Source organism: Balearica regulorum, chromosome Z (assembly GCF_011004875.1).
Source record: "Balearica regulorum gibbericeps isolate bBalReg1 chromosome Z, bBalReg1.pri, whole genome shotgun sequence".
In the NCBI taxonomy this organism is placed as follows: Eukaryota; Metazoa; Chordata; class Aves; order Gruiformes; family Gruidae; genus Balearica; species Balearica regulorum.
Window position 1 is genome coordinate 12,607,303 of NC_046220.1, and position 27,514 is coordinate 12,634,816.

Below are 27,514 nucleotides of genomic sequence, written 5' to 3' on the forward strand. Positions count from 1 at the left end.
TGTGTTTATCAAAACTAAGGAATGACCTCTCTGCAGGTAACTTCCACTACAAGAAGGTGAAGTCTCCTTACAGATGTAGTCTCTTGCAGCTTTTGCTGTAACTGCTCACAGGAAAGTCTTCCAGCTTTACATATTTATCACCTTCACTCAAGATTTTAGTGCACAGTATGGACACTGGATGCCTCCAGCAATTTCCACCAATTTTCAGATTAGTTACTGAGAGGAGCATTACTGATGCAATGAGTACCACAGCTCAGAACGATCTGTTTACTTTTATTCATCTTTGACCGTGTTTCTGTATTTGACTCTTAGGAAACTACCACCACAGCCACTTGCACTACTCGCCTGCAGCACAGCCCACACTCATCCCGCCTTCCAGTGGACAGCAAGCCAAAAGCCCTACTCCACAACAAAGCTAGGAAACCAAGTGAGCCACTCAGGTTACTTGGATCAGCATGAAATCTAAGGAAAATTCCGGTTTTAATTCTGGTTCTAAGTGCCAGCTCAGCATGTTAATCCACTCCTCCCTCTCACCTTTATGATTTCAGAATGGGACATGATTAAAGCAAAGGCAGCATACCAAAGTTTTAAGAGGAACTCAGACCATGATCAGGTCTTGTCTGGAAGAGAAGACTGATGAAGGCCTGCAACAGCAGTGAGACATTAAACACAACTGGACTAAGAAGGTGAAAGCCTGTAATTAATTCTTCTTGAGATTTCTTGTGAAAAAGAATGGGATTTTTCTAGTCTGGGAAATATTTTTTCTCAGTACTATTCCCAAGGTTATCTTGAAATAAAGTACCAAAATACTTCCTTGTGAAGCCAAGATATTTTTCATATGCTGAAGACTCACTATGTAAAGTGGCTGAACACTCATGTTGACATAGGTAAGACAAACCCTTCGTCTTGTATCAGCAAGACATCAACTCATCTTCCCTGTCATCATCAAGCAAGCCATTAGGCCATGAGTATTCCAATAAAATATGGCCAGTTTCATCACTAGGCAGGAGCAATACTGACCAATAACGGTATCAAATTCAATACACATAGTAGTAACAGATGTTATCAGAGCTACAGTGTCTAAAGAGACTCTAACCAACCCCTTCCCCTCATGCTGAGAGTACCCAGCTAGATGGATGCCCTTTGCTGTGGATTCAAGGAGCTTTGATTCTAGTTCAGTCTCACACCCTTGCATAAGACTGCATTATCCAAGAGAACCATCTTTCATTTGAAAAAACAGCAGTCATGATGATGGAAAGTGACATCCTTATGGGATTTCAGGCATCAGTCCCTGTGCAGCAGTTCCCAGCAGCTAAACCCGCACCACAAGGACTTATGCTGTCAGTTCTCACAAGCCAGAGAAAACTAGCAACTAGAGTTCACTAAGCATCTGACCAGGCTGTCTGCAAGCAAAAGAAGAAAATTCTTTGGGTAGTGGAGGTGCTTCAGTTACATCAGCAGGCCTGTTCTGACTTTCAGTAGCTACTGGAAAACAACCCTTTGTTCCACAATTCTCAGGAGGAACATGGTTTCTAAAACAAGTTTCTTCCAATTTGTAAGAAAATTTTCTGTAGGAAAGTATTTCAAAGGTATCTGAATTTACTTCATGTAAGAGTGATAAATTTGTGACTCAGCAAGCAAAGGACAGATCAAGTTGATTTTGCTCTTAAGAAATGCACTATCCTGGTATCTTGTATGTTTGTATGGTTCTACCAGTGCTCTGAAAACATTCCTCAGAAACATCAGTGACACAGAGTAAGAGTATGCCTTAAGAGTCTTAAAACACAAAAACTCTGAAGTCCTTACAATTTTTCATGTAAAGACTTTGAAAAACATCAAAGCCATGACTAAAGTTAGCAAAGGGATCTTTACAGAGCATGTCACAGTGCCAGATGAGGACTTTCCAACATTACAGAAAAACCACCAATCTTCCTAAATTTTTTTTGGCCTTGCTTAGGCTAAGAGCCAAGTGTAAAATGCTAGCACAAAGCATTTTGAATAGTTGGCTTACGCAAAAGCTGCACTTGTGTTCTCCAAGAGGCAGTGTCAAGCCAGAGGACATCTCCAAGCAATGGTTACCGTGTTCTGCAAGGATGGCTCAATCAATTTTAGATTAAGCATCCAGAGAGACTGACCTTGCAAAGGGTGAACTGGCTTTCCTTCTCTGTTTCCTGCTATAAGCACTGTTTAAGACAAAAGTAGCTGTTTGCCGCCAAGGTTAAGATCAGAAAGGATGGGTACGATGACTAGGTTGGATAGGCTCTAGACCACTTTTTTTTCCTATTAGTTCACTGATCTCTTTCCACACTAAGGGATGCGAATTATGCATTCTGTCACAGAATAGCAATTCTGGTGTTTTGCCTTTGAAAGGACTAATATAGAAGAACATTTTAAAATTTGCTGTCGTAATTATCATTGTCTAAAAATAAGAAATACTTTACTTATCTTTTCCTTGTACTTAGAATTTAAGAAACAAAAGGAGATCTAGTCTCCAAACATTTTCAATTTCTTACTTTTTGCTTCCTGATAGTCTCAGAATCCTTCCTCCATACTTTGCACTCCTAATTCTGATCTGATAAATACTCCCTCCCCACCCATGTCCAACCAGTGTATGGGCACCACGTATTTCAGATGCTTTAGAGGACAAGAGTACACAGAATAATATCCAGCCCTCCACAGGAATAATATGAACAAGAACAAAATCTCCAAACAGAAGACCCCAATTCTCCTTCCGTTTTTTGGAGCTGAGGTGAATGTGTTCACAAGTTTTCCCTTCTGAAGGAAACGAGTATATTACAGCTTTTCCATGTTTGTGTCTAGGGAGCTGCTGCTGCTGACAGAGACACTGGCAAGCACATCCCTTGGGGGTCTCTTGCATTATTCATTCCACATGAAATGCACAAAACACCTATCCATTGCTACTTACTGTTTCACTGGAATATCTTACAACCTTTCAGTGAAAACTACTACTGCATGGATGAAAGACTCCTAAAGCAAATATTTAAGTAATATGTCAAAAAACTTGAAAGCCACTAGCTTAATAGGGGTCAATTTATCTCAATTTCAGAAAAAAGAGCAGTTATATTTTGCAATAGTAAAAACATTCTTATGGAGAAAACAACTATTTTTACTACAAAAAACCCCAGACAGATCTCAATGCCTGGCATTTGCAGCATTTTGAAGCCATGCAGAAAGCCATATCCTACAGGCCTTTGCATGGGGAGGGCCGAGGATAGCAAGATTGATCTCAGCAGTAACAAGCAGGTTTTTTGTTGGCTTTTTTGCTTGCTTAGAGCTTGGCTTTTGAGCAATGCTTGCAGTCTTTCTTCAGCTCCATACAGTACTGTTGGCCCCTTCTAACATCTCCATTTCTCTCACAGGCTCAGAAAGGACCGTACTGCACCACTGAGGTTTTTGTCTGCAAACCTGCTCAGCAGCTTCATTGGTCTAAGGGTCCTCTTCCCCAGGGAAAGCAGGGACAGACTCCTGGAACAACCTCTAATCAGCTGAAACACAGCACTTGGGGTCCAAACAAAAAACAAGGTATGTAGTAGCTGAAGGTGAGATTAACACATTTTCTAGTTCAGTCTGACACACTATGTTATTTTCCTCAAAGTGGTGAGGCATTAATGAACAACCGTGCCGCTGTAATGTGGTTTACAGGAAGTGACAGCAATAGGCATTCAGAAGTGAATCCTTCTCTCAATATTATTCAGCAACGTGAAAAACAAGCAGCCAGCTTAAGCTGTTTAAGTAACATTGAAAGTCTGAGGGGATTTGAATTTCAGCGAAGAACAAGTTTTACCTGGGGGTGAAGAGGCATGTGCGGGGTGGGGAAGGGGTTTAAAATGGAAACGCTGTCAAAGCTTTAACTGTAACATAGCTAGAAGATTGTATAATTACCATTTATGTAACTCCTGCAGAAATTTAAGGGAATAAAACACCTTTACCTTTGTTCCAAGACAAATTGTTCTTCTGCTTCAGATCTGCTAGAGCACTTCAATTTTACCTTGAGAATACAGTCCTGAGGTATTTAATTACCCTGTCAAGACCACTAAATGGTCTGGCACCATGCCCCCTCTCTCAATCTTTCTTGATTGATAGCATCAGTAAAACTCACAAGCTTTAATTAAACCTCCAAATAGGATCCCTTTTTGCTACTCACTAGATCAATGTTCTTTATTGCTGGAAGAAAAAAATAGAGAAGGTAAGGAGGGTTTCTCTTACCTTCACAGCTCACTTGCCTCTGATATTTTAATAGAGTTTTTACACAAGTCCATTGCTCCCCAAGGACATTAGTCAATGAAAGAAATCACTACAAAAAGTGACACTACCAAAATTTTCCTCTACAAGTATCAATAGTGAAGAAGGAACAATATCACTCTCAATCTTTCACCCACAGTAACGCAGAATTCAAGCTAGCATGTTTCTTTTTTTGTTTTTTTGTTATTTGCTATTAAGTGTACACAGCCTTTTCAGGAGTACTATTGTAGGTAGAAGTTCACAAGGGTGGAGACCTTGAACAGTTAAGTTAAACGATAATTCCTTTAAAGTGAATCTTACTGTAAATCTAAGTAATGGTTCAAGGCACCAAGTGAAATTGCATTGCATAATGCCAAGTGTTAAGGACACTCTGCCTCAGAGGACACTAATGAAGGTGTGGCACATCCCTCACTTCAAGTCTTCCCTTGCTGTACTGCACTTCTTTGGGCATTTGTAAAGCTGATAGATCGATCAGTATTCACTCTTCAGAGGTCATAACTAGCTCTACTCACTACACAGCTTTCTACAGTAGGGCAGTTAACTAGGTGATGATGACAAAGTAAGACATCTGTGCTTGTAGCCAAAGAATGTGTCAAACTTCATTCCAACAGGAAGTTGGCAGAATGTTATGTTAAGCCTTTTTTTTTAAATATATGCAAAGCTATAAAGGAGTGGGAAGAAAACCTACAGATTTAATACTTTAGATAAAAATATTTCTTAAATCTCTATCCCCCTGACAGGTGATAATTATCCATGTAAACACCCTAATAGTCCAAAGAATTTAAGAGGAAGAAACCTTAAAAAAATCTGTTTCTTTAAGAAGCACTAGCTAGGTAAAATACAGCTCAATAATCAATGCTATCTTATAAAAAAGAGGATAACTCCTAGGCCTCTAGCTAGGACAGACTATTTTCTTTCCCCTTTCCAATACATATTTGCATACATGTCTGTGGATGCATTAATTAGTAAGAAAACCACCTGCCAGCTGCCACATGCAGAGGCTGTGCCATTTCAGGCCCTCTCACACTGGAGAGCTGGGGACAGGACAGCAGGAAGCTCCTCAGCCCCAGTTCACCCAGCGAGGGAGGGACAAGCACTGCAGTAATGCAATCTGCAGTGTCCCCTTGGAAGCTGTGATCCACAAAAGAACCATGTCCATCATTCAAACAGTCTAGCATCCATGGAGAAAAGCCAAAAAGATTTTATTGTGTCTTCCTAAATAAAGCTGCCTCCTATTCAGCATCTTACATAGCTCTACACCAGTTCAAGGGTAGGCCATCTGTTTGCCCACTCCTGTTAAGACAGAGAATCTTACTACACTGCCTTGTTAATGTCTTTCATTCAACAGTGAAAGATATTCCTGTTCAGATCATCTACACAATAAATTCACCTGTATCTTTTTGGTTTTTTTGAAAGGGTGTGCCCAGGAGCAACGGAAAAGAAAGCCACTGAGGATTTCCACTCTCCCAGGTGGAAGCCAAGCCAACAAAACACGCGGTGAATTTTCTTATCACTATGTGCAGATCAGGGACTCTTTTATGCTGTTTGCTCCTCTGAGTTTTCAACATTTGGGAAGAACTGAGATTTCTAGCACAACCCAAATGAAAAAAGTTGTGGACAAGCAAGCAGGTAAGCAGAAAAATCACTCCAGGCCCAGAAATTCACATTTTCACTGGCTGTTCAATAGAACAGAGCCAAATTGCTTCCCAATAACAGCTTCTTCCAAAAGAGAAGTCACAGAAAATGTTTTACCTTTTCTAAGACACAACTGGTTTTCACACTAAAGTTGCGTAATTAAATGAAGATGAAACTTCACAGGCTAGCTGCAATACAGATAAGCCTGTTTACATTGCAAATAAACCATAAATTATGCCACAGGGGGCACCATCTAATATATGTAGGCATATTGCCTAGCAGAGTGAGGTTCATGTATTTAACACACCTAGATGTGCCTTCAACATCAGTGTATATACCCACCACCCAGTGTTAATATTCAGGTCAAATCAGAAGGCAACACAACTAGCACCATGTTAAACAAGACTACAACTGCTATTACTTGCTTTGGAGGTATGGATCTGAAATTTTGTTAAGATACTTTGCAAATAGTTCAATAAAGTATTCCATAGCATTCCACAGGATGTTGATTTTAAAAAGGTAGCAGGTAACAGGTTTTAATATTGCTACCCATACAGAAAAGCTGAGCCAGTACTTTGCAAATTCACCTTTTAAATATTTTATTTCATAACAGTAGGTGGCATCCCCTTTTAGGGATCAGAGAAATATATCCAGTGACTAACAGGCTAGTAAGGTGCATCAGGGGTATATATCACAGCCCCAATCTAGACAACCACACATCAGGATCAGGACAATTCCCTCTGAGTGGGAATGCTCCACTTTCCACCATTAATCTAGGAACTACTAAACTTTTCTACAGAAGTCCCAAAAATGTACAGAGAGAACAAACATCTAATGTTTTTCTCTTGAAGTCATAATATCCACTAATCCCTATCCTGTAATTTTGCATATGAAAGTATATATAAAAATCTCAATGACATCCATTTTCTAAAGCTGAAAGTAAATCTAAGGGTTAGATTCAGAGTTTCCCAAACAGATTTTTTAATTTTTTTTAACTGAAATATCAATGCTGGACAAATAGGAACATTGTGGTCTATAAACTAAAAGTAGTATCTGCAAAGGTGCTGGCACTGAGATCTCACAGTTGACTATCCACCCCAGGTGTTGCCACCAGAGGCAGCAAAGGCCTCAGACATCAACTTTACCTCTGCTCAGTATGGCCTTCAGGCTGATCTGAGGAATATGTAAATTACAAAGCATTTGACCATAGGCTGGACATTTCTATCAATTCACAGGTAAAGGCCGATGTTCTTGATGAGTCTCTGTGGTGGGCTGACCCTGGCTGGGGGCCAGGTGCCCACCAAAGCTGCTCTATCACTGCCCTCGTTCACCAAACAGGGGAGAAAAAGTATAACGAAAAGCTTGTGGGTTGAGATAAGGACAGGGAGAGATCACTCACTAATTATCGTCACGAGCAAAATAGACTGAACTTAGAAGGGAGATTCATCTAATTTATTATGAAGCAAAACAGAGTAGAGCAATGAGAAATAAAATCAAATGTTAAAACACCTCCCCCCACCCCTCCCATCTTCCCAGGCTCAACTTCACTCCCGGCTTCAACCTCCGCCCCCCTCAGCAGCACAGGGGGATGGGGAGTGGGGGTTACAGTCAGTTCATCACGCGGTGTTTCTACCACTTCTTCATCCTCAGACTCTGCCCCTGCTCCAGCGTGGGGTACCTCTCACGGGAGACAGTCCTTCACAAACTTCTCCAACGTGAGTCCTTCCCACGGGCTACAGTCCTTCACGAACTGCTCCAGCGTGGGTCCCTCCCACAAGTCCTGCCAGCAAACCTGCTCTGGCCTGGGCTCCTCTCTCCATGGGACCACAGGGCCTGCCAGGAGCTTGCTCCAGCGTGGGCTTCCCATAGGGTCACAGCCTCCTTCAGGTGCTTCCACCTGCTCCGGCGTGGGGTCCTCCATGGGGTGCAGACGGAATCTCTACACGCCCTCATCCTTCCTCCATGGGCTGCAGGGGGACAGCCTGCCTCACCATGGTCTTCTCCAGAGGCTGCAGGGGAATCTCTGCTTCGGTGCCTGTAGCACCTCCTCCCCGTCCTTCTGCACTGACCTTGGTGTCTGCAGATGTTCTTACATCTTCTCACTCCTCTCTCTAGCTGCAAAAGCTCTAACTGTTTTTTTTTTCCTTCTTAAATATGTTATCACAGAAGTGCTGATGGGCTTGGCCTTGGCAGGTCCATCTTGTAGCCAGCTGGCATTGGCTCTGTCAGACACAGGGGAAGCTTCTAGCAGCTTCTCACAGAAGCCACCCCTGTAGCCCCCCCACTACCAAAACCTTGCCACGCAAACCCAACACATTCTCCTTTCAAGTCACTGGTGCACAGACATCTTAGTTCTTTTAGTGGGAGAAACAACTGTCCAATGTATAAATTCCTTAGTCTTAAAACACATTAGGGATGCCCCTAGCCTCTGCCCCTTCTGCAGGCTCTTAAAGCAGCACCTTGGGAGAATCCAGTCATGAAAACTTGGCCCAAAAACCAGCTTATGTCCAATAAGGAAGAAGAATAAAGGAGAAGGGAGTAAAGCAGTTTTTCCCCTCAAGTTATGTACACTAACACTGAAAGATGATGCTGAAGTCAAACAGGGCTGAATGAGGGTAGCTAGGGACAGAATTTTACATGTAACATGAACAAGCAACATTTATAGATACTTTTTTTTTCCTATCTAAATGAAGATTTTCTTTATTTTGGTTATCATTTTGGCTTGTGACAACTCAAATGTTTCACATTTTCTTTACCTAAGGATATCTAAGGCTCAAGTCCCTAAAAGTTTATACATAACCTTTAGTCTCACTGCAAAGGTCACCATCTGGTATTGTTTGTAACTTAGAATTCTACTTACATGTCCTGGGAAGGCAGGAAAGGAAAAGCACTAGTGTCATCACCCACATTGGTTTATTCTATTTTCACTTTTTTCCTCCCAGACTTTAACAATCATTTTTTTTTAGTTGCAGAAATACAATGGCTGTTTGCATTAATCACTTCACAAGATGAAAGAGGATTAAGAATTCATAAACTGGCAGCATAAAGTAAGTCACTGGAATCCCTTAACAGATCATTTTGATTTAGGAGACCTGGCTTGATTCTCCATAACATTCTTTTTTTGCTTGGCTATATAGTCACCAGAACTTCCAACTTACCACCCTGGACAGGTACATTTTTTATTTGTCCAAGACATTAAATGTAAAGATACGGTGTACCTGCAATACTACTGGAAGGCAAACCCATTCCCTTTCTCACCACCACCCAAAAGACAGCTTCAAAAAACCTGAAGCACAAAATGACTTTCCTCTATTTTCCCTCAAAGCAGAAAGTGGCAGAGACTGCCTGTGGGCAAGAAGTCTGCTAGAATCACATAGGGAGCTTTCTGCAGCAAAGCATCTATCCATGTCTTTCATCCACTGTTATTGTGAGCCATGATTCACCATTTGTTAAACAGCAGTATTTAAGTTTCAAATCGTGAAATCCACTATTAAATCTTATGAATCCAGAACAGGTAGGACATGCTAACCATAATTACTGCCATCTTATTTTTGTCTCAGTTATCTTTAAGTGGCATTGCATTGCTTTAAGTTCAAACCTTTTTAGAGATGAGCTTTATCTTATGGCTCAAACATGACCTTAGTTAGAGGGCAGTCACTATCCAAGTGATCAGCTAGCAAACCCTGCTGTTTAATGAGGAAGAACAGGCTGGTTGGAACACGGATTGCCATCAGTCACCAACAACTGTAAAATATGTTCAAATGTCTGCATTCCCTAATAACATTTATTTCATTTCTTCTCTCACGATTTTAGAGCCCAAACAAGTATCCTTACTCTTCTGATAATGGAATAAGAGTAGATGAGAAAAAGTAACTCTTAAGAGTTCTCCTAGAAATTCAAGAAACTGAATTTAGTAAACAAGAAGTACAGGGGTTGCAACAAACAAAAAACCAGGAATCCCTAACATTAGAGACCTAGAGATTAGAGCCCTAATAGTCCAGTAATTTACAGATAACCAAAAGTTATTTCACCATTTAATTTTAAGGATTCGTAAGAAAAAAAGGCACTAGCAGCCTATAAAAGGGAGTATTGATAAGGAAGTTTTATCATCTTTGAGAAAGTAAGGAGGAAGCACATAGTGCAGTGTTCAGACTATATGCAATATTGCATTTCTGCAACTAAAGCACACAATTTCTTAGTTAAAACCATTCAAGCTCATCTAAAATGTTATCAAGTGCCCCAAAAATGTGAAATTTTCTACACTTAATCATAATCTACCTCTCTAGATCTAAATAGACTACAAAGCACTAACCATCTGCTACATGGTGAAGTCTTAGTCTATGCTACTGACATTAGCAGAATGCTTAAGTTACACTTGAAAAGGGAAAACAAATCATGCATCTGATCAACAAGAAGTCAAAACATCTGTTTCTTTAAATCATGATTTACACTACATACTTTTATGGTTTTAGTTTGAAGTCTCAATCCATTCAGAGTGTTGATAGCTTTTTCAGCATCCTTGGGGTCAACGTAGTTCACAAAACCATAACCCAAGCTCTGTCCTGATTAAAAAGAAGAACAGTGATCATTAGTACAGTGCTATGCAATGGATAACTAAGTGTTTAAAATCTATATAGACACATTGAGCAAAAATTGCTTATATTGAAGAACAGTATCTGCCCCAGATAACAAAGTTTCAAAGGCTCACAACTAATTTTTTCAGTAAGGTTAGTGTTTAACTAACTTCCTATGTTCCCATAGACTGCCTTAAGTTCACTGCAGAAATGGCCACAGTCAGTTTAATGAAAGAACTTAAAATTGCTATCCAAAATATGTTCAGGAGTTTGTTACGATCTGTTAGAGACTAGAGGAAGTGAAGGAACTTCAAGGTTAAGATGGGCAATTCAGACGCTAGATGGACATAAAGCATTTTAATTAGCTCTTAATCACTGAACCACAGCCTATTATTTAACAGCTATGCAGTCTAAGCACTTCTTTTTAAAGACTTGAGAGTTTAGCAGTAGTCACTTCTTGACAACTTCAAAACCTAAAGTATACCATCCTTAACTAGCTGCTTTCAGCATACTCTTTTAAAATATTTTTAGTGCATAAGTATGCAAATAGGTAGCAAAATTTAACATAGCAAAAGGATACCACTTAGTAAGAATACTATCCTTCATTAGCATGGATGTTTTCAGAAACTATCCCCCATACTCCTTGACTATTTTTTTTTATAGAAACTGAAATGATGAGGTCCAAAAACCAGTCAACAAGCCAACGGGAAACATCCAATATATCTAATTCAGAGAATGCTAGTTTGAAAGATTAGTTTGGAGATACAATAATATAAATGGATAAACAATAGTACATAAAGCACAAAAAGCAAATTCATTTATTACTAAAGACATAAAGGAATCTATGCTGTATTGTGTTCTTGTCTATATTTCTTTAATATATACTGTCTATACAGTATATATTAAATAGTATATAAAGCAAAAAACTGATGGAAAATTTGTAATTGATTAAATAAGACAAGAGGGTTTAGTAACAAGCCCACCACTGCTGGTATTCATAATTTTGTACAAATTAGGCTAACTTTTGGTATGATGGTAGAGGACACCACTACCACCCCACCCCTCCAAGATAATCAATTCTTCCCACTCTCCTCCTTAAAACAGGACACACAAACACAAATAAATTGGCTAGATGAAGCCATGAACAGGTTACTATATGCAAAGTTATTAACACAAAAATCCAAAACCCAACAGGACAAAATTCTGAGCAACCTGCTCTAGACAGCCCTGCTCTGAACAGGAGGTTAGACTACGTGATTTCCATAAGTGCCTCCAACATCAGCAATCTGGTGTTTCTGTAACAAACAATATAGAAATATGCAGAAGCATTTCTCTATTCATTTACAGCTCTACCTAGATATAACTAAGTTCCTTATCCTAGAAGTGCCTTTTTTCTCCTTATTAGTTTGATTATGGTAGAGCAATTTCTGTAACTGTCACCTCCATCACTCCCACTGTCTGCAGAAACTCTTCCCAGTACTGCCTCCAAAAAAAAGAGCAACTTAAAGCAATGTGTCTCCTTGTGCATGGCTTATTTTATCTCCTAATACAGAAATGGTATTTTGGTGTCATTATTGATTTTATAGGAAGGACCCCATTTAAACCACAACCTTAAAAGATGTTAAGACATCTAAGAGAAAGCTATTTCACATAAGACATTCCAAATACACCACTCCCTAATTCCAGAGTGAAAAGAAAAAGATGGGCAGAAATTACTTCTACTACCCCTCTGTTGGTGTAATCTGTTTTTCCACATTAAAAACACCCAGACCACTGCAGGTAAAGACCATACCCAGCTGTTACAAAGGATACAATTTATGACCAGTTCTTCTGCAGACATTCTATTAGTTAAGCTTGAGGAATATTAGTAGACCAACATAGAAAGCTGCACAAACAAAATCCAGTAATTTATTCAGGTCATATTTGAATCAATTTTTGCAGGTTTATTCTGCAATTTTGCAATTAAAAAAAGCTTTCACAGTGAGGGTTGTGAAACACTGAAGCAGGCCACCAGGTTGTGAAGTCTCCATTGGAGAGACTTAAAAAGTCTAACTGGACATTGTCCTGGGAAACCTGCTTAAGGAGAACCTGCTTGAAGAGGGGGAGTTGGCTAGATTATCTCCAGAAGTCCCTTCTGCCCTCAATGATTCTGTGAATGATTATTTTACTTAACTCAGTTTTGTTTAGTTTGGGATATCAGCTAAAATTCAAATGTGTTCAGATCTGACATTCCAAAGGCCTTAGGTGTTTGAAAAGGTTAAGAAAAGGTAAAGCTTCTTAGAGAGATCGAAATTTTGCCTGAAGATTAGTGGTTCAATTATACACCATCAATAATTCAGAGTCAAAAATCACTTTCTTCATGGAAGCACATAAAGATGAATCTTTGCTCTCAACAAGAAACACAAATAATTGTAAATTAAACCTGATTTCTAGAATCAGATGCTTGAGGGACCACTCTTAAGCCTTCCTGCTTGTGTTAAGGGAAGATGCTTAAGAGGTTTGCCAGTTCATATACAGATGGCTTAGTTTTAGAAAATCCAGACAAGCAATTCACAAAATGCAGTAGAAGCAGCTATTTCAAACAACACAGACATCTCAATTACTGCAAAGTATGTCTGACAGCTGGTGGTATTTCTCACTTGGTGGGAAAGTGCCAACTGGGTTACAAGAAGTTAGAAGCTTAGCTCTTCCTAAGTGTTTCATTCACATACAGGACTTCAGTCCAAACTTATGCTAGTACCACTGCAGCTGTACAAGCCAGAGAAGTCCATCTGATTAGAATTTCAGACGGAAGAGGAGCAGCATGCCCACTGCACACAAATTTTACACAAATAAAATTAGAGATGCCTGGCCAGTATAATTCAAACAAGTTCTCCTACTGTGCAGTTTTGTTTAACTTGTAAGGATTAAATCCTTACAAGTGACTGAGTTTCTTATTTTTGTGAGTTATTACCTGGGTCAGTAAGAAAACACTGACCACCTTCAAAGGGAATACTCTGCTCATTTGCAGAAGGGAGCAATACTTCAGAAGTTACATGCTCAAACTATCAAGTTGAGCTCTTCTTAATAGTTCTTGTGGCTATTTCACAGCACTGTTTAAAGCTCTTTCTGTACAGTTTCTACTAGATTTTATGCTTGAGGCTATATGAATATTAGACAATGTGGGGTGGAATAAACCAACAGTTAACGAAATGATTGGTAAAAGAAGAAAACACCTGAAGTAGGAAAAGCCAAAGTGACAAAATGATCTGAAAGGAATTAGGAAATGCATGAGGAAAAGCAGTGACTTGAGTTTCGCTTCAACAAAACCTGATTAAAAAACCCCCTAAATCCACACAACAGAAGTGCATCTCACAAGCCTGTAAGACAGCAAAGGACTTAAAGGAAAGGTAATGAATATGAACTTTAAAAATCATAAACTACATTTTAAGTTTTATGTAACTGACACTTGCAACAAAGTAAAATTCAAGCATAGGTAGCAAAAAAGTCCTTGCAGTGAAGCATTTCTTTGAAGCTAGGCATGCTATATCCACCACTAAGCATACCACTGACAAATGTTCAGCCTCTAAGAATGTGGCGTACAAGAAAACGTGAACTGGAAAGCACTATGCTACTCACTAATAGGGGAAACTGTTCCATTTACGTTTCAAGTTTATGAGCTTCATAAATATCACTTGACCACCATGTATGATGATGATGCAAATTAAAAGAGTAATTTAAAGTTACTTTCTGACATTACAGTTGATACACAGAATGGATTTTGAGAAGAAAGGGGCAAAAACCAATTTCAAACAATTTAATTCTAATCAGTCTTTGAAAGGACTACAAGAAACTGTGTGGAGATCCATGTGCACACTAGAAAAGCGTAGAAAAAGTAATACATATGTTAAATAAGCAAGTAAGGAACACAATGACTCAGTATTTCAGAAAGCAAAGTAGACAGACTTCACAGGCGCTGGTCAGCAAAAGACCAAAACATTTTCAAGAAGAGGGAAGTAAACCAGTAGTAAAAAAATGTCACTTTTTTTTTGCTTTGAAAATGAACACGCTCACAGATTGTAACAGAGTACTGTTGCAAGAATGGAATTTTAGAAGTAAAAATTCATGATGAAGACTTATATTGGAATATTGGAGTGTGCCACTAGTGAAGAAATAACAAAAAGTTCGAGAAAATTAACTGGTTGTTTAGCAAAATATAAGACAAATCTAATTTTTCCTTAAGGTAACTCAGAAGGATTGTGGGATTAAAAAAATGCATCACTACACTGCACTGTACATTTCCACGAGGCATGACGATTTACACCATCCAAAAGAGATTACTGCTGAATTACTGAATGCTCAAAAGCAATTACAAGCCAGCTCATACCACTTGATCACTATTAATCACTTATGCAAAGCTCTCATGAACTTTGGGAGGAATAAGAGATCTGGAAAGAAGGCAATTTTTCCTGTTGCCCTGTTGCTACCCAAATTATTCATAATGAAGAGATAAGCAAGAGAGTTGGTGACAGGAAAGAAAGAAAAAATAAGCACTGAAGCTGTCTGAACACTGATGCATCTTACTACCCAGGTGAGTCCTTTGCTGGAGAAGTGTTCATGCATGAAACACTTGGTTGCATGAAGCAGCCTAGATGTCCTGAGACATCCCCCAGTTCAGTGTTGGAAAAGTAGCTAGCTAAGGTAAGAGCAGAGATTGCTCAAGATAGGACAATGAATAGGACATGATCTCAAGTAAGAGTGCAGAGCAACAGGTCACTGATTTTGCTGGTTGCTGTAGTCTAAAGGTTTCACTTCAGTTCACTTCCATAGTAAATACAGCTCATCTCTTCCATTTCAACAGGAAACCTGACATCACTTGCCTTCTAATTTGTTATCAATTTAGAGATCATATATTCTGATTATAAAATGAGGCATAAATCATATGAAATGTTTGCACTCTAAAAACTGGTGGTACCTCCTTGCTACCGTCTGTCTACTGACAGTTTAAAGGCTGGACTGCTACTGGTGACTGCCTATCCAAGGTAGCAATTTATACCACAACTAGACTGAGGGCAGCACCTGTAAATACTAATGAAGAGTTAGACAAATGCAGGATAACAAAGGTTTTTACTTACTCTCCCAAGATAACCTATTATATTGGGTTTGCATAGCAAGGTTTGGGGAGGTGTCTACAGGGGTGGCTTTCTGTGAGAAGCTGCTAGAAGCTTCCCCTTTGTCCAACAGAGCCAATGCCAGCCAGCTACAAGACGGACCTGCTACTGGCCAAGGCTGAGCCCATCAGTGATGGTGGTAGCACCGCTGGGATAACAGAGTTAAGGAAAAAAAACCCCAACCTATCAGCAGCTTTCGCAGCCAGAGAGAGGAGCGATAATGTGTGAAACAACCCTGCAGACACCAAGGTCAGTGCAGAAGGAGGGGGAGGAGGTGCTCCAGGCACTGGAGCAGAGATTCCCCTGCAGCCCCTGGAGAAGACCATGGTGAGGCAGGCTGTCCCCCTGCAGCCCATGAAGGTCCATGGTGGAGCAGATATCCACCTGCAGCCTGTGGAGGACCCCACACTGGAGCAGTCTGTTCCTGAAGGGCTGCACCCCGTGGGAGGGACCCGCGCTGGAGCAGTTGGTGAAGAACTGCAGCCCGTGGGAAGGACTCCCATTGGAGCAGTTGGTGGAGGACTGTCTCCCGTGGGAGGGCCCCCAGGCTGGAGCAGGGGCAGAGTGTGAGGAGTCCTCCCCCTGAGGAGGAAGGAGCAGCAGAGACAGCATGTGAGGAACTGACCACAACCCCCATTCCCTGTCCCCCTGTGCTGCTGGGGGGGAGGAGGGAGAGAAATGGGGAGTGAAGTTGGGCCTGGGAAGCAGGGAGAGGTGGGGGGAGGTGGTTTAGGATTTGGGTTTAATTCTCATTACTCAACTCTGATTTGATTTGTAATAAATGAAACTAATTTCCCCAGCTGAATCTGTTTTTCCCGTGATGGTAACTGGTGAGTGATCTCTCCCTGCCCTTATCTCGACCCAGGAGCCTTTCGTTATATTTTCTCTCCCCTGCCCAGCTGAGGAGGGCAGTGACAGAGCAGCTTTGGGGGGCACCTGGCCTCCAGCCAGGGGCAACCCACTACATCTGTATGTAATTACCAGCTCTTAGTAGTTTGTTCTTCTCAAACAATTTTGACTGTGTCTAAGACTCCTGTTTCTCTGAGAAATCCAGAACTTATTTCCAAAGAGTAACTCAACTACACCAAACATACAAAAACCTGAAATTAAATTCTAAACTAAATTATATACCACCACCAAGCCTGTTTTCTTCTTTCCAACAAACCTGCATTAAGATTCTACTGTTATGTTACATGAACAGCTGAACCAGGTCATTTAGGCCATCCACACCAGGCCAGCAATTATGATGTTTTACAGCCTCTCCTCTCAATCTCCCTGCAAAGTGGCCTGCCTGACAACATTTCTTGCCAGAAAAAGTATACTCACCAACATTCATTTCCTTCCTTTTTGTCTTTGGAAGCAGCTGCAACAGCCACAGACAGTGGCTTGTCTTCTAAAGCTTTAATTTACCTGCCACATAACAGCTACATTTCTCCATGCTGCACTTCCAAAAAGAAGGACAAAAAGCACAAGAGCTTCCAGATCAGACAGCTTCCTTGAAGGGCGATTTAAAGAGATCCTCTCCCTTTGACTACTATACCCATACACCTGGAAAACAGGTGAAAGTAAATAAAAATGGGGGACTACAGCATGTAACAACAGAAGACTTCTGTAAGTAGACAGATATGTGGGAATGTCTGTGTAGCTGCTCCCTTCTGCAGTGGCCAAAGGATGACCATTTCATAACAGACCTTGGAGTGCAGAATGGCGGTAAAATGTTTCTGTTCAGTTTTCAACCTACAAGCTACCACTCAGTTTCAGAGGAGCATTCCCTAAAGCCTGTAGGCACCTCAAAACCAAGAAGAAATACTATTTCAGACACAAGTGCCAAAGGCAGCATCTTCAACAGCTCTTTACTCAATGCCACTGGGCTGGATGCATAGTAAGAGAGAGTTCAGTCATCTGAACTATGCAGTCCTGTTAATAAGAGTTTGCCTGAAAGTGCTCAAGTGTCATTTACTATCTGTTACACCTTAAAAGAGAAGCTTGAAAGGCAGACAAGTATGAGCTTTAACTTAACAAATGTTAAGTAAGCCCTTTCAAAAGCCACTTCTGAAACACTGAGAGCTGTATCACACAAGTCCTCCCTGCGAGGTTACAAATGCAGGTTTTTTTACTCCTGAAAAAGAATGCATATTCTTTTCTGCATAACATCATGATTAGAGAGCAGCTGATTAGTATGGCCAGTTTATTTCATGACTGATTAAAGCACCCTGGTAAATTGCTGGGTCTTCTCTGCATGTTTTTTGGGCAGAAACATGAAATCTGACCCCAGAAATTTCTGGCCGATATCAAGCCTACTTATCTTTTGCTCTTGAAGTCTCCTGTCCAGTTGTCTACTGAATCTGTGTCCTTATGATTTTTCTCTCTAAATAGCTACCGCTAAAGATAATTTTCCTACATGCATGATTGTTGGAAGCCTGTCTTCCTAGACAAAATCTAGAGCCACTACTGCAGAATTTTTTTGTGTTGAGCACACAGCTAGTATTTTTTTCAGCACTGCTGCGTTAGTATAGAATAGTATTATTAGCAAGTGACTAACAGGTGCTGAAAACCCAGCAACTTCAGTACTTACAGAGTTTCTACTGTTGCATTTCTTCATAGGGTCAACTACTTGGCATTATTTCAACATGCTCTCCTTACTCGTGAGCGAGAACACTCGAGGTTCCACAACGCGGCAAGGTGCCTCTGAAACCTTGGCACACCCACCACACGAGGGAGTCCTTGGCTGCTGTTTCCTGTCGGAGCTATCGAACACCCAACGCAAGGGCTGAGCAAGATACCTTTAGGAAGCAGTTGTTGATCAAATTACCTGAGTACCCAGCTCATCCTGCAACTTGTCTGGAATTCTTAAACATTCCTGTAAGGTCTGCAGACCAAACAGACAATCAACAATTTCAGATAATTGTTTCTTCCACACACAACAAAAAAATTGGGAGCCAAGATCGTCTGAGTTCACAAAACCTTTTCAGTATGTACTCAAGTTCTGGTAAGGTAAGACTGAATGAGTTTTATGAAACAAACTGTTCCATTTTAAGGAACAGGCAGAGCTAGGTTTGTAAGTTCCACCTCCCCTCCTCTACTCACTGATCTCTTTAACAGGTAAAAATAAAAATAGCCCCACTAATTGAGTGATATCAATGCTAATTCTTAGAAGAAAGAGAACCCCAAACTACCATTCAATTTCAAATCATCATCCTCATAAGCATATTAAATATAAAGCAAACAAACCCAGAATAACACTTACATTTGGTTAATAATACATCTGAAATACATACCACTAAGCTATAAAACTAGTTTCACAGTCTAGTAAAAAAACCTACCACAAACACAGAGCAATCATATTCTGGAAAATTAAAAATCTCAACAGCAAACAACACATATTCACACATTTACCTTCCACAGACAGCAAATAAAAATTTAAGATAAGCAGGCATTTAAAAAAATAGGATTTTTCTATAATACAGTAATTTATTTCAGTATAGTGACTTTTAGTATAGTGATATTTCAGACTATTTCAACTTCTGTAAAAGAGATCTTATTGCAAAATAATGAGTTAAAGGAATAGAACCAGCAAGAACTACAGTATCACAGAGAAGAAATGCTAAAAAACCTATCTTCCAAAAAAATTACATACTATTTGCATCAATATATACCAGTGAAGAACGTACTTCTGAGGTGAAGTAATAAAGTCTAGAAGCTGAAACTCACTCTAAGTCTACAGAAAAAAGCCTAAGAATTCTAGTGGATTGGTGGCTTTGTTGTTTTGGGTTTTTTAAATAATTTAACTTCAGCTAGGTATCCTGTCTTCTGTGCTTTAGTCCTTGACGATTTGTCAGCCAGCCTTGACTGAAAAAGAATAGTCTATTTTCCAGTGAGTATTAATACATTTTCTCCCACCAGCCATGCAAGTGTTCATTTTAGATCAAACACTGTTTTCAATAAACTATGCATAACTTTAAAGCTGTAAATTTGTCTGTATATGAAGTTAATTGGTACAGATCCACTAAAGTATTGTAAGAACAAGTCAGCTTCATATCTGTGTAAAGAGGACCAAATCAGTTCACAGCAACTTGATCTTAAGCTTTATTCTGCATTTCATCACTCCTAAAGTTGCACACACTGGTGAAGAAATGTTAAAAGAAACATGACAACGTTACAAGCCCATATACAGAGGTCTCATTTGAACTCATCTGATGGACCCATATAATTTTTCACAAGTCTCCTAAAATTTCAGAGTGGAGATGCGTTCCCTGACCAGCACACAAAAGCTTAAAAGACACAGCATGATGTTAAGATCAACCGAAAAACTCTTAAGTAGTCACAGCTTATGATGTCCTAAAGGCAAACCAGTGTGGCACAGGAAAGATCAACAGCACTTCTGAAGTTCGACTACAGGCCAGGAACATGAAAAGTTTGACAGAGTTTAAGATACAGGAGTAAGAAACACTCAACCTTTTTGTCTGTCTGGATTTGCAATTCAAGACATCAGAACACTCCACAATATGCTAGGGTGATCCTCCTGAGACACAAATCCATAGAGCACTTGTGTGCCAAGACAGGGGGATCATTCAGCTGGTGCCAGCTCTTTTTCAAAAAAGTTCTGCATGTTCATAAATCATCATTGTCAACTGCATCTGATTTAAGCCACCAAGATTACCACAGTATTACTTTGACACAGTAAGGCTAGAAGCACACACCCAGACATGCAATTCACTTAACTGAAGTACTGTACCTAAAACTACCTACATAGCTATGGTCTCTAACAAGATGGGCTAAAGGAATAAGCACAGAATACCATCAGTGTTGGTTTCTTCCCATTTATTTTTAACAAATTATTGTTCAAGTTTCACAGTGCTTTGAAGTTTCCATTAAGGCTTGAACTGCATTTTAAAAGCAGCTTCAGCAAGATGAGGGAAACTGCATGAGCTACTGAGCAATCCTCAATTTAATTGCAGTTTGCTCACAGTTCCAGGAGATGGATTCTATTTACTGAACACCCATAACTCATACACCACTGAGCTAGCAAGCTAGGCAGCTTGCAAGAAAACACCTGTAAACCATGATCACTACTAGCTTTCAATATCTGACACTTCTTTCTCCCAAACCCAATTTCTCAGCTATTCCTCTGAATCTGAAAAAACACAAGTTGAAGACTGAATGAAAAAGATAAAACAGTGATCGAAGTACTTGACAGTTTATCCTGCCATACAATAAGATTACTGTCTTTACTTAAAGAGCTATTATCAGAGCTGTAAGTTATCAAAAAAAATCAGAATTTTTCAGGAAGAGAAACCAAAGTTTCTTCTCAGTCAGGTTCAATTCTGCCCTTTTACTAACCTAATGGCATCCTCTTGCCTTACATTTTGCATTATTCTTCGTATCTTAGGAACATCATTGTCTGCTGCTTCATCAACACAAGCTTGTTGACGTCAGATACAAAAATGAGAGTGCAGTTCAGGTTCTTCCTCACAGCAGGCAGAGGAAGTCAAGGGTAGGGGATATTGTGGATGCTACGATTGACATGAACCCGAAAGATCTTCAGTAAGCCAGAAGAGACTTAGGGTCTCTAACAGATGTTAGAGTGACTAACAGTGATTGAGAGTCACTAACAGATATACCATGTCCAAATAGTAAGTCTCAATCTCCAAAACCACAGATGGAAGCTGGGACTGTGTGGGAAGGTGTATGCTTTCGCACAAAAGTAACAGGGCATTTGCTTATGGATACTACAGGAGGTTGAACACTGATAGTCTTGCCTGTTACAGCCTCTCACGTTCAAACATAACTAGTGACAACCATGAACTGTTTGAAATAATGACTGACCTAGGGAGCATGATTTCTTACAAACAAGCTTGTCATATGACAAGTAGAAGCTCCTTACTATGCTAAAGTGAAAATATACCACAATTTGCTAAATCAGTTACTTTTTGAAAGCTAGCTTCACCCTTTAATTTTTACCACTATTAGTATAACATGTTCTATGCAGCTGAGAATTTTTGGTTTTTGCAGTTGATTTGTTCCTTGTCAGGAATATAGCCAGCAATGTTAAATATTCTGCTCTATTTTACCACCTAGTCACCTTAATAAGTAGGTGGATAAAGCATCTTGTTCTACCGCTGCAGTGTTTAGATATGTGCAGTAATTTGTGCATCCAAGTAAAAAAGCTAGCGTGACATTTGAACATAAATTCTTTCCCCAAACTTAACATTAACATACCACTGTTGGAGTTCTGCTTTGGTGTTTTTTTTTTTGGTTTGGTTCCCCCTGCCCAACTATCTGTTACCTAATCTTAGTTTTGAAAGACATCTTGAAGTGTGCTGTGATGAAAAGTTTGAAAACTGTTCTCTCCCTCTACAGTACATTTTGCCAAAGTTAACTTGCAGCATTGTGTTCAGTCATGTAGGTTTTTTTCTGGTCTTTACTGATGATTGAAAAACAGTAACAAAATGATAAATTGTTTTCAAAAGAAATTCTTTCCCTAGCCTAAATGTTAACTGTCAGCTCAAAATGATATGTCCTTGCAAGTATGTCAAAGAGGAATATCCTTATTTCAGTTTTAATAGCTATGATTAACAAACAAGAACAACTACTAATCTGCAATACCAAGTAGTAGAAAACAAGCCATTTCTCACTGCAGTTGGTAAATACACAGGAAAAGGGTATGCTGAGAAAAGATTACATTTTCTTTACTCAAAACTGAAATAGGTCTCCACAAAGTAATTCTTATAGGAACACAGCAAAATTCTTCCAGAAGGAAGCTTTTTTAAATTTAATAAGGGGGGGGGGCAGGGAATAATCAGTGTAGCTTGCTATAGATGCAAGACTTCATAACCATTGTGCAACAACATTAGGCTTCAAATGCATTTCAAAAAGGACTGTGGCTTAACCTGCACGAAGCCATAGGTACCAGAAAGACACGGAGAAAAAGAGCAACTTTTATCTTCAGTAGCTCCAGGAACTCAGAAAATAGGAAAGAATTCAGATTACAACTCTCCTTCTGTTTCAGTCAGTTCTACCAAATGTCTCAAATAAGACATTGTAAAAACTTTACTTGAAAAAGTAAATGAAACTGATCAATAGCATGGAAAGCTTCAAGATAACATGGCTGTGCCTTTGATAACTCTAGGAGTTGATAGGTGTACAATAATTACAGAAATCAAAATTAAATGCAGGATCTGAGTTGTATTTGTGTCAATTATTTTCCCTTTACATATGGATTAAATTATTATGTCACTAAAATCAGAGGGTTGCACATTTTTCCTTCTGTTGCCTTCAACTGTCTGCCTATTTCTACTCACACTTGGCATACTCCAGGAAGACAAAAAATTCATAGAAAAATAGTAGAATAAATCCTTTTCTGCAGTTGTGCACAAAGAAACACGATGTCAGCCTGGCGAATTTGTATTCTAAGAACTGCCACTTGAAGTGCACCATGGTAAAAGAAAATAAAATGTAGAAATAAAGTGCTTTTGTATAGCTTTACATGCAGGTAAAGAATGTTCCTTGCACATATTTAAGGTCTTGCTTCTATACTGCAATATTACTAGTTGCTTCAATACATAAGGGACCAACCATGAACCAGTTAGGACCATCTGCAGCTTCAAGCCTTATTGCTTACCACTCTGGCTGTGATGGCTGAGAGGAAGTATTCACTTTCTGTAGTAATACCCACATCCTTATAATCCATATGACATCCTTCGAGTGAAAGGGCTTCAGGGTGTGCAGATCAGTAACACTGCCACCCAACCTGAGGCAGACTTCACTGAAACACACTTTGATTATTACAAATGCATTGCACTAATCTCACAGTACAATTATCCTGAAAGGCAGTGATGCCTATAAAAACCTCCAGATTACTTGAGGCCTCTTAACACACAGTAGTTTCCACTAGAATTAACATTTATTCAAACAGCTGCCCTAGAATCACTAGGACATAACAGCAATATATACCTACAGGCACCTATGAAAGAGTAAGCAGTGATAAGACATGCCAAACAGGCAGCCTGGGGACTGCCAAGGTGGAAGCAAAGAGTACTACCTCTGCTGAAAGCACACAAGATATTCCACATCACTAGAGGACCAGCATCAATCTGCAAGACCCAATGCTTCCATGGGCTTCTTGTAAGTTACTGCAATCACTGACAAGAATGAATTTTAATTTGTCTGTAGGAAAGTGCAAGAGAATGTATTTTGCATTAATCTCCATCAAAAAGCACAGTGCTTGCTGAAAAGCAGAGTGATTTAATGAAGATTATATTCTTATTTGCTACATTTGGGGAGGTCTCTAATCATATCTAGCCTTATAAAAAAGGTTCCAGTTTTAACACATTAAGTCCTTGCTTATTCTGTATATTGAGATCAGCTCATTAACTCAGATTAATATACGGATGAATAAACTGTTCAACCATTTTAAAAATAGCTCGTTTCCACAACATCAGTAGTAAGAACTAACTAGGCAACTTAACTAAATCTCTGGAAAAGACTATGCAGGTTTAGTCAAACCGGTTTTTGCTACCTTTTTCTTTGTAAAAACAAAGCCTATAAGGTCAAAACAGTGTTGTGCCTGCAAAAGAGTGGAAAGCAAGTGGATGGAAGTGCAAAGGCAATCAAGTGCTATCTTGAGTACTATAAAATGAAACAAGCGCCTTCATTTCCACTTGCTTGCATGACTCACTTCCAGGAGACATGCAAAGTGCAATAAATTATGCAATTTACTATGAAAAAGCACAGTAAATGCTGCTAAGTCCTTTTCAGTAACATTAAACAGCAATATGCAGAATCAGAGAAGAGTAACTATAGGATACAATATTAACAGGCTTAAGACAAGTGTCCATTAATAATGCTCTGGGTCCACACATAAGGCTTGTTTGAAAACATAACTCTTTCAAGATTATTTCTGCAGTCCAGACAATAGGACAATACTCCAACCACCAGCTAAGGAGGCCAACACTCTGCTGTTACACTTTCTTCCAACAAGCACATGAAGTTCAAAATTATATTATTACCTTTTGCTACAACACACTGAGTCCCTAGGCCACATCAGAGACTGCATTAACAGCTGCAGAGTTCAAAACATGGACTATCTTGAAAATTAAAAAGCCAATGTTAACAACCCTCCCCTTCACACCTACCCTCAGAAAATTTATGCTTCAAGATCTTAAGCAAGTTACTCCAGAAAAGAGATCAGTCACCGTATCTAAAGATAAATTTGCCTCAAATCCCATTGGGGTTTTATTTTGGATTTTACATTTTATTCAAGGTCTGTACAAGTCATACTGCTGGCAAGATACAGTTTGCCAGGCAATACCTTTTGTCCACATCCCTGCCCAAATCAGAAATTGTTAGGCTGCCAGAACTCATTCCTTATCTCAGCACACCACTAAGCAGCAGCTAGCAAGAACCCCTGCCTCTCACAAGACTCAGCACACCACAAGAGAGCATCCAGCTTCAGCTAGCTCGCTCCTTTAGCTGCCAACTGCTCTATTCTCCCACCACGACCGCACTCAAAGCCCTGCAGGAACATCTGACAGATTAGAGTGGTATACGACTACAAACATCATGCAAATTGGGAGTAAAGGCTGAGAAGGAAAACAAGCTGAAGAGTTTCACAAAATCAGCAAAGCTCTTTGGGAAAGTGGCAAAGTTGTAGTAGTCTATTCACTAATGTGGTCCCCTCTGTATTGGGCACTTGTGCTACATAAGCAAATACCTGGGAATTCCAGCTACTCACTGTCATACCATCCTCAAAATTTTCATTTTTTGTCATGGGAATGTTTAAAACTTTCTACACTGTAGATAAATAGTCACTTTGCAGACTAAGCCACTCCACAGATATGCCATACTATTTGTCTCCTCTTGCTTCCTCTGGGACATGAAGAATCAAAGGAGAACTTGCCTAGTTTGTGTCCTACCTCATCTCCACATACAGTAGTTCAAGGCAGGAACAAGTCTAGAGTCTCAGATTAAGGTATATGACCATACTTTCTTCCCATATTCCTGTAAGGTTAGCTGAAAAGCCTTAATGTAAGACTAATTCTAGGGTAAGTGAAGATTAATGTTGAAGAGTAAGCTAGCACTGTTCAAAACAATAGTGACAAGAGACTTGAAAGAAACTGCCAGCCTAGGCTCAACTGAACAATGAGATCACACTGAAAAAGTTAACATACAGAAGAGGTCAGGAGCTTTGCAGTAGCACTTATAAGGCACAAGGTTTCCAACAGCTCTGCTCTTGCCAGACATCAACATGGCCTAGGAGTTTTTGCATTGGTATGACAGAAGTAGAGAAAACTAGCCATTAATGAGAGCACCTTCCCCACAGAAAGAAGTCCTCCATCTCACACCTCAGTTTTTGGGCAGACTACAATTCAGCATTGGCACTGGTATGTCCTCATACTTTGCACCCGAGGAGAGTACTCTAACCAAGGTATCTGACAGGACAGAGTCCCTCCTAACACTGCACTGGCTGTATGCATGTACATTGCACACACTAGAACTATTACTGCTGTTAACATCAACTCTTATGACATTGTGTCTGACTCATACATGTTTTCTATTTTCTTCTGTGACCAACCCAGAATCCTTCACATTTATTACCACAGTTCTTCAATGAAAACAGAGAATATAAATGAAAAATTTCAGTATTAACAACTAAAAACTATTTCTGTACAAACTTGCAAAACATACTGACTACAGCTGCATCAACAGTTTTCTGTAATTGTTCAACTTCTAGGCAATTTTTTTAGAACTGTAGTTCCAGGCACCTGCTGAGATGTGCACTGTATTCTGCATCTGCACTGTGTGCAACATAGTAATGGAACAATACTTCCAAATATCTGAGAAATCAGTATATGCAGAGGGCAAGATGAAATGTGCACAGTTAAACACATTAAATATGCCCGTTTTCCTAAGACTGAAGTTAACAGGACAAAAGGAGAAAGCACTGTGACCCTTCCTGTATGTGCCTATCCATGACAATGGGTTATTTCTATATTGTAAAAGTCTAGAAAGTTTTTAGGGGTCACATAATAGAACCTGAAGAATTTTACTCTGAGAGCCTATAATGTTGACCATAGGGAAACCCCATCACAATGTGACAGATCAGTTAACCAGCCACAGGCCAAATGGGAACATAGATTTTTTTTTTTTAAAAAAGTGTGCAAAAGAATCAGGCTTTCAACCAACATGTAAGCTTTACAGTAAGACAGCTGGATCAAGTTTGAAAAACAGGCCCATGTGACAGTGATCAGCAGGAATGTCCTCAAATAGACTTTGTCTTCAGGTTTAGAAGGCAGGAAGTTTGACAGTAGGAAGCAATGCAAAAAGAAACCTTCAGGTGGTAAGTACCTGTCTTGTATTAAATGGAAGAGTCTATTGCCAGGCTTCACAGCTACACAAGTCTATGAATGTGAAATATTGTTCCAGACTAGATCTCTAAATACATCCTGCCTCATTTTCTACGCAGAACAGGTAGGCATGCTAAACTGCAAAGTCTACATATACGCATTATTACTAGTTCACTCTGTCAAAAAGACAAGAAAAAAAATGATTTACCAAACAGGTTCTCTTTCAGAGAAAAGAAGTTGTGAATTTGATGAGCATATGATTATCATAATAGAACAGTACAGGAGCTTTGAAGTCATTAAAACTGAGAAATTCTCCTGAATTAATGACATCTGATTTCAGCTGCTCTCTAAAATCAGAGTCTGAATTCCAAAAAGTTTCAGTTTAGCTAACAACTCTGCAAGTACTCCTAGGTAAGTGACAAAGAAGCAAAGGCCTGAAATCATGGAGATTTTTCCACAACGTGTAAAATAAGCATTTATTTTCTACACATACAACTGAGTTTACCCTAAAGAGAGCTGGCATTAAAAATAAGTGCAGTCTTTTTTG

General features: G+C 39.6%; 1 protein-coding gene across 7 annotated transcripts in view; it reads right to left on the reverse strand.

Annotated features, from left to right (window-relative positions):
- The window catches only part of ELAVL2 (ELAV like RNA binding protein 2), a 98,166-nt gene that overhangs the window by 21,067 nt on the left and 49,585 nt on the right, over window positions 1-27,514 (reverse strand). For all 7 annotated transcript variants that reach the window (XM_075739331.1, XM_075739335.1, XM_075739333.1 and 4 more), the window contains one exon: window positions 10,357-10,460. In XM_075739331.1, coding sequence (XP_075595446.1) covers window positions 10,357-10,460 — 104 coding nt within the window. The remainder of the gene's footprint in view (window positions 1-10,356; window positions 10,461-27,514) is intronic.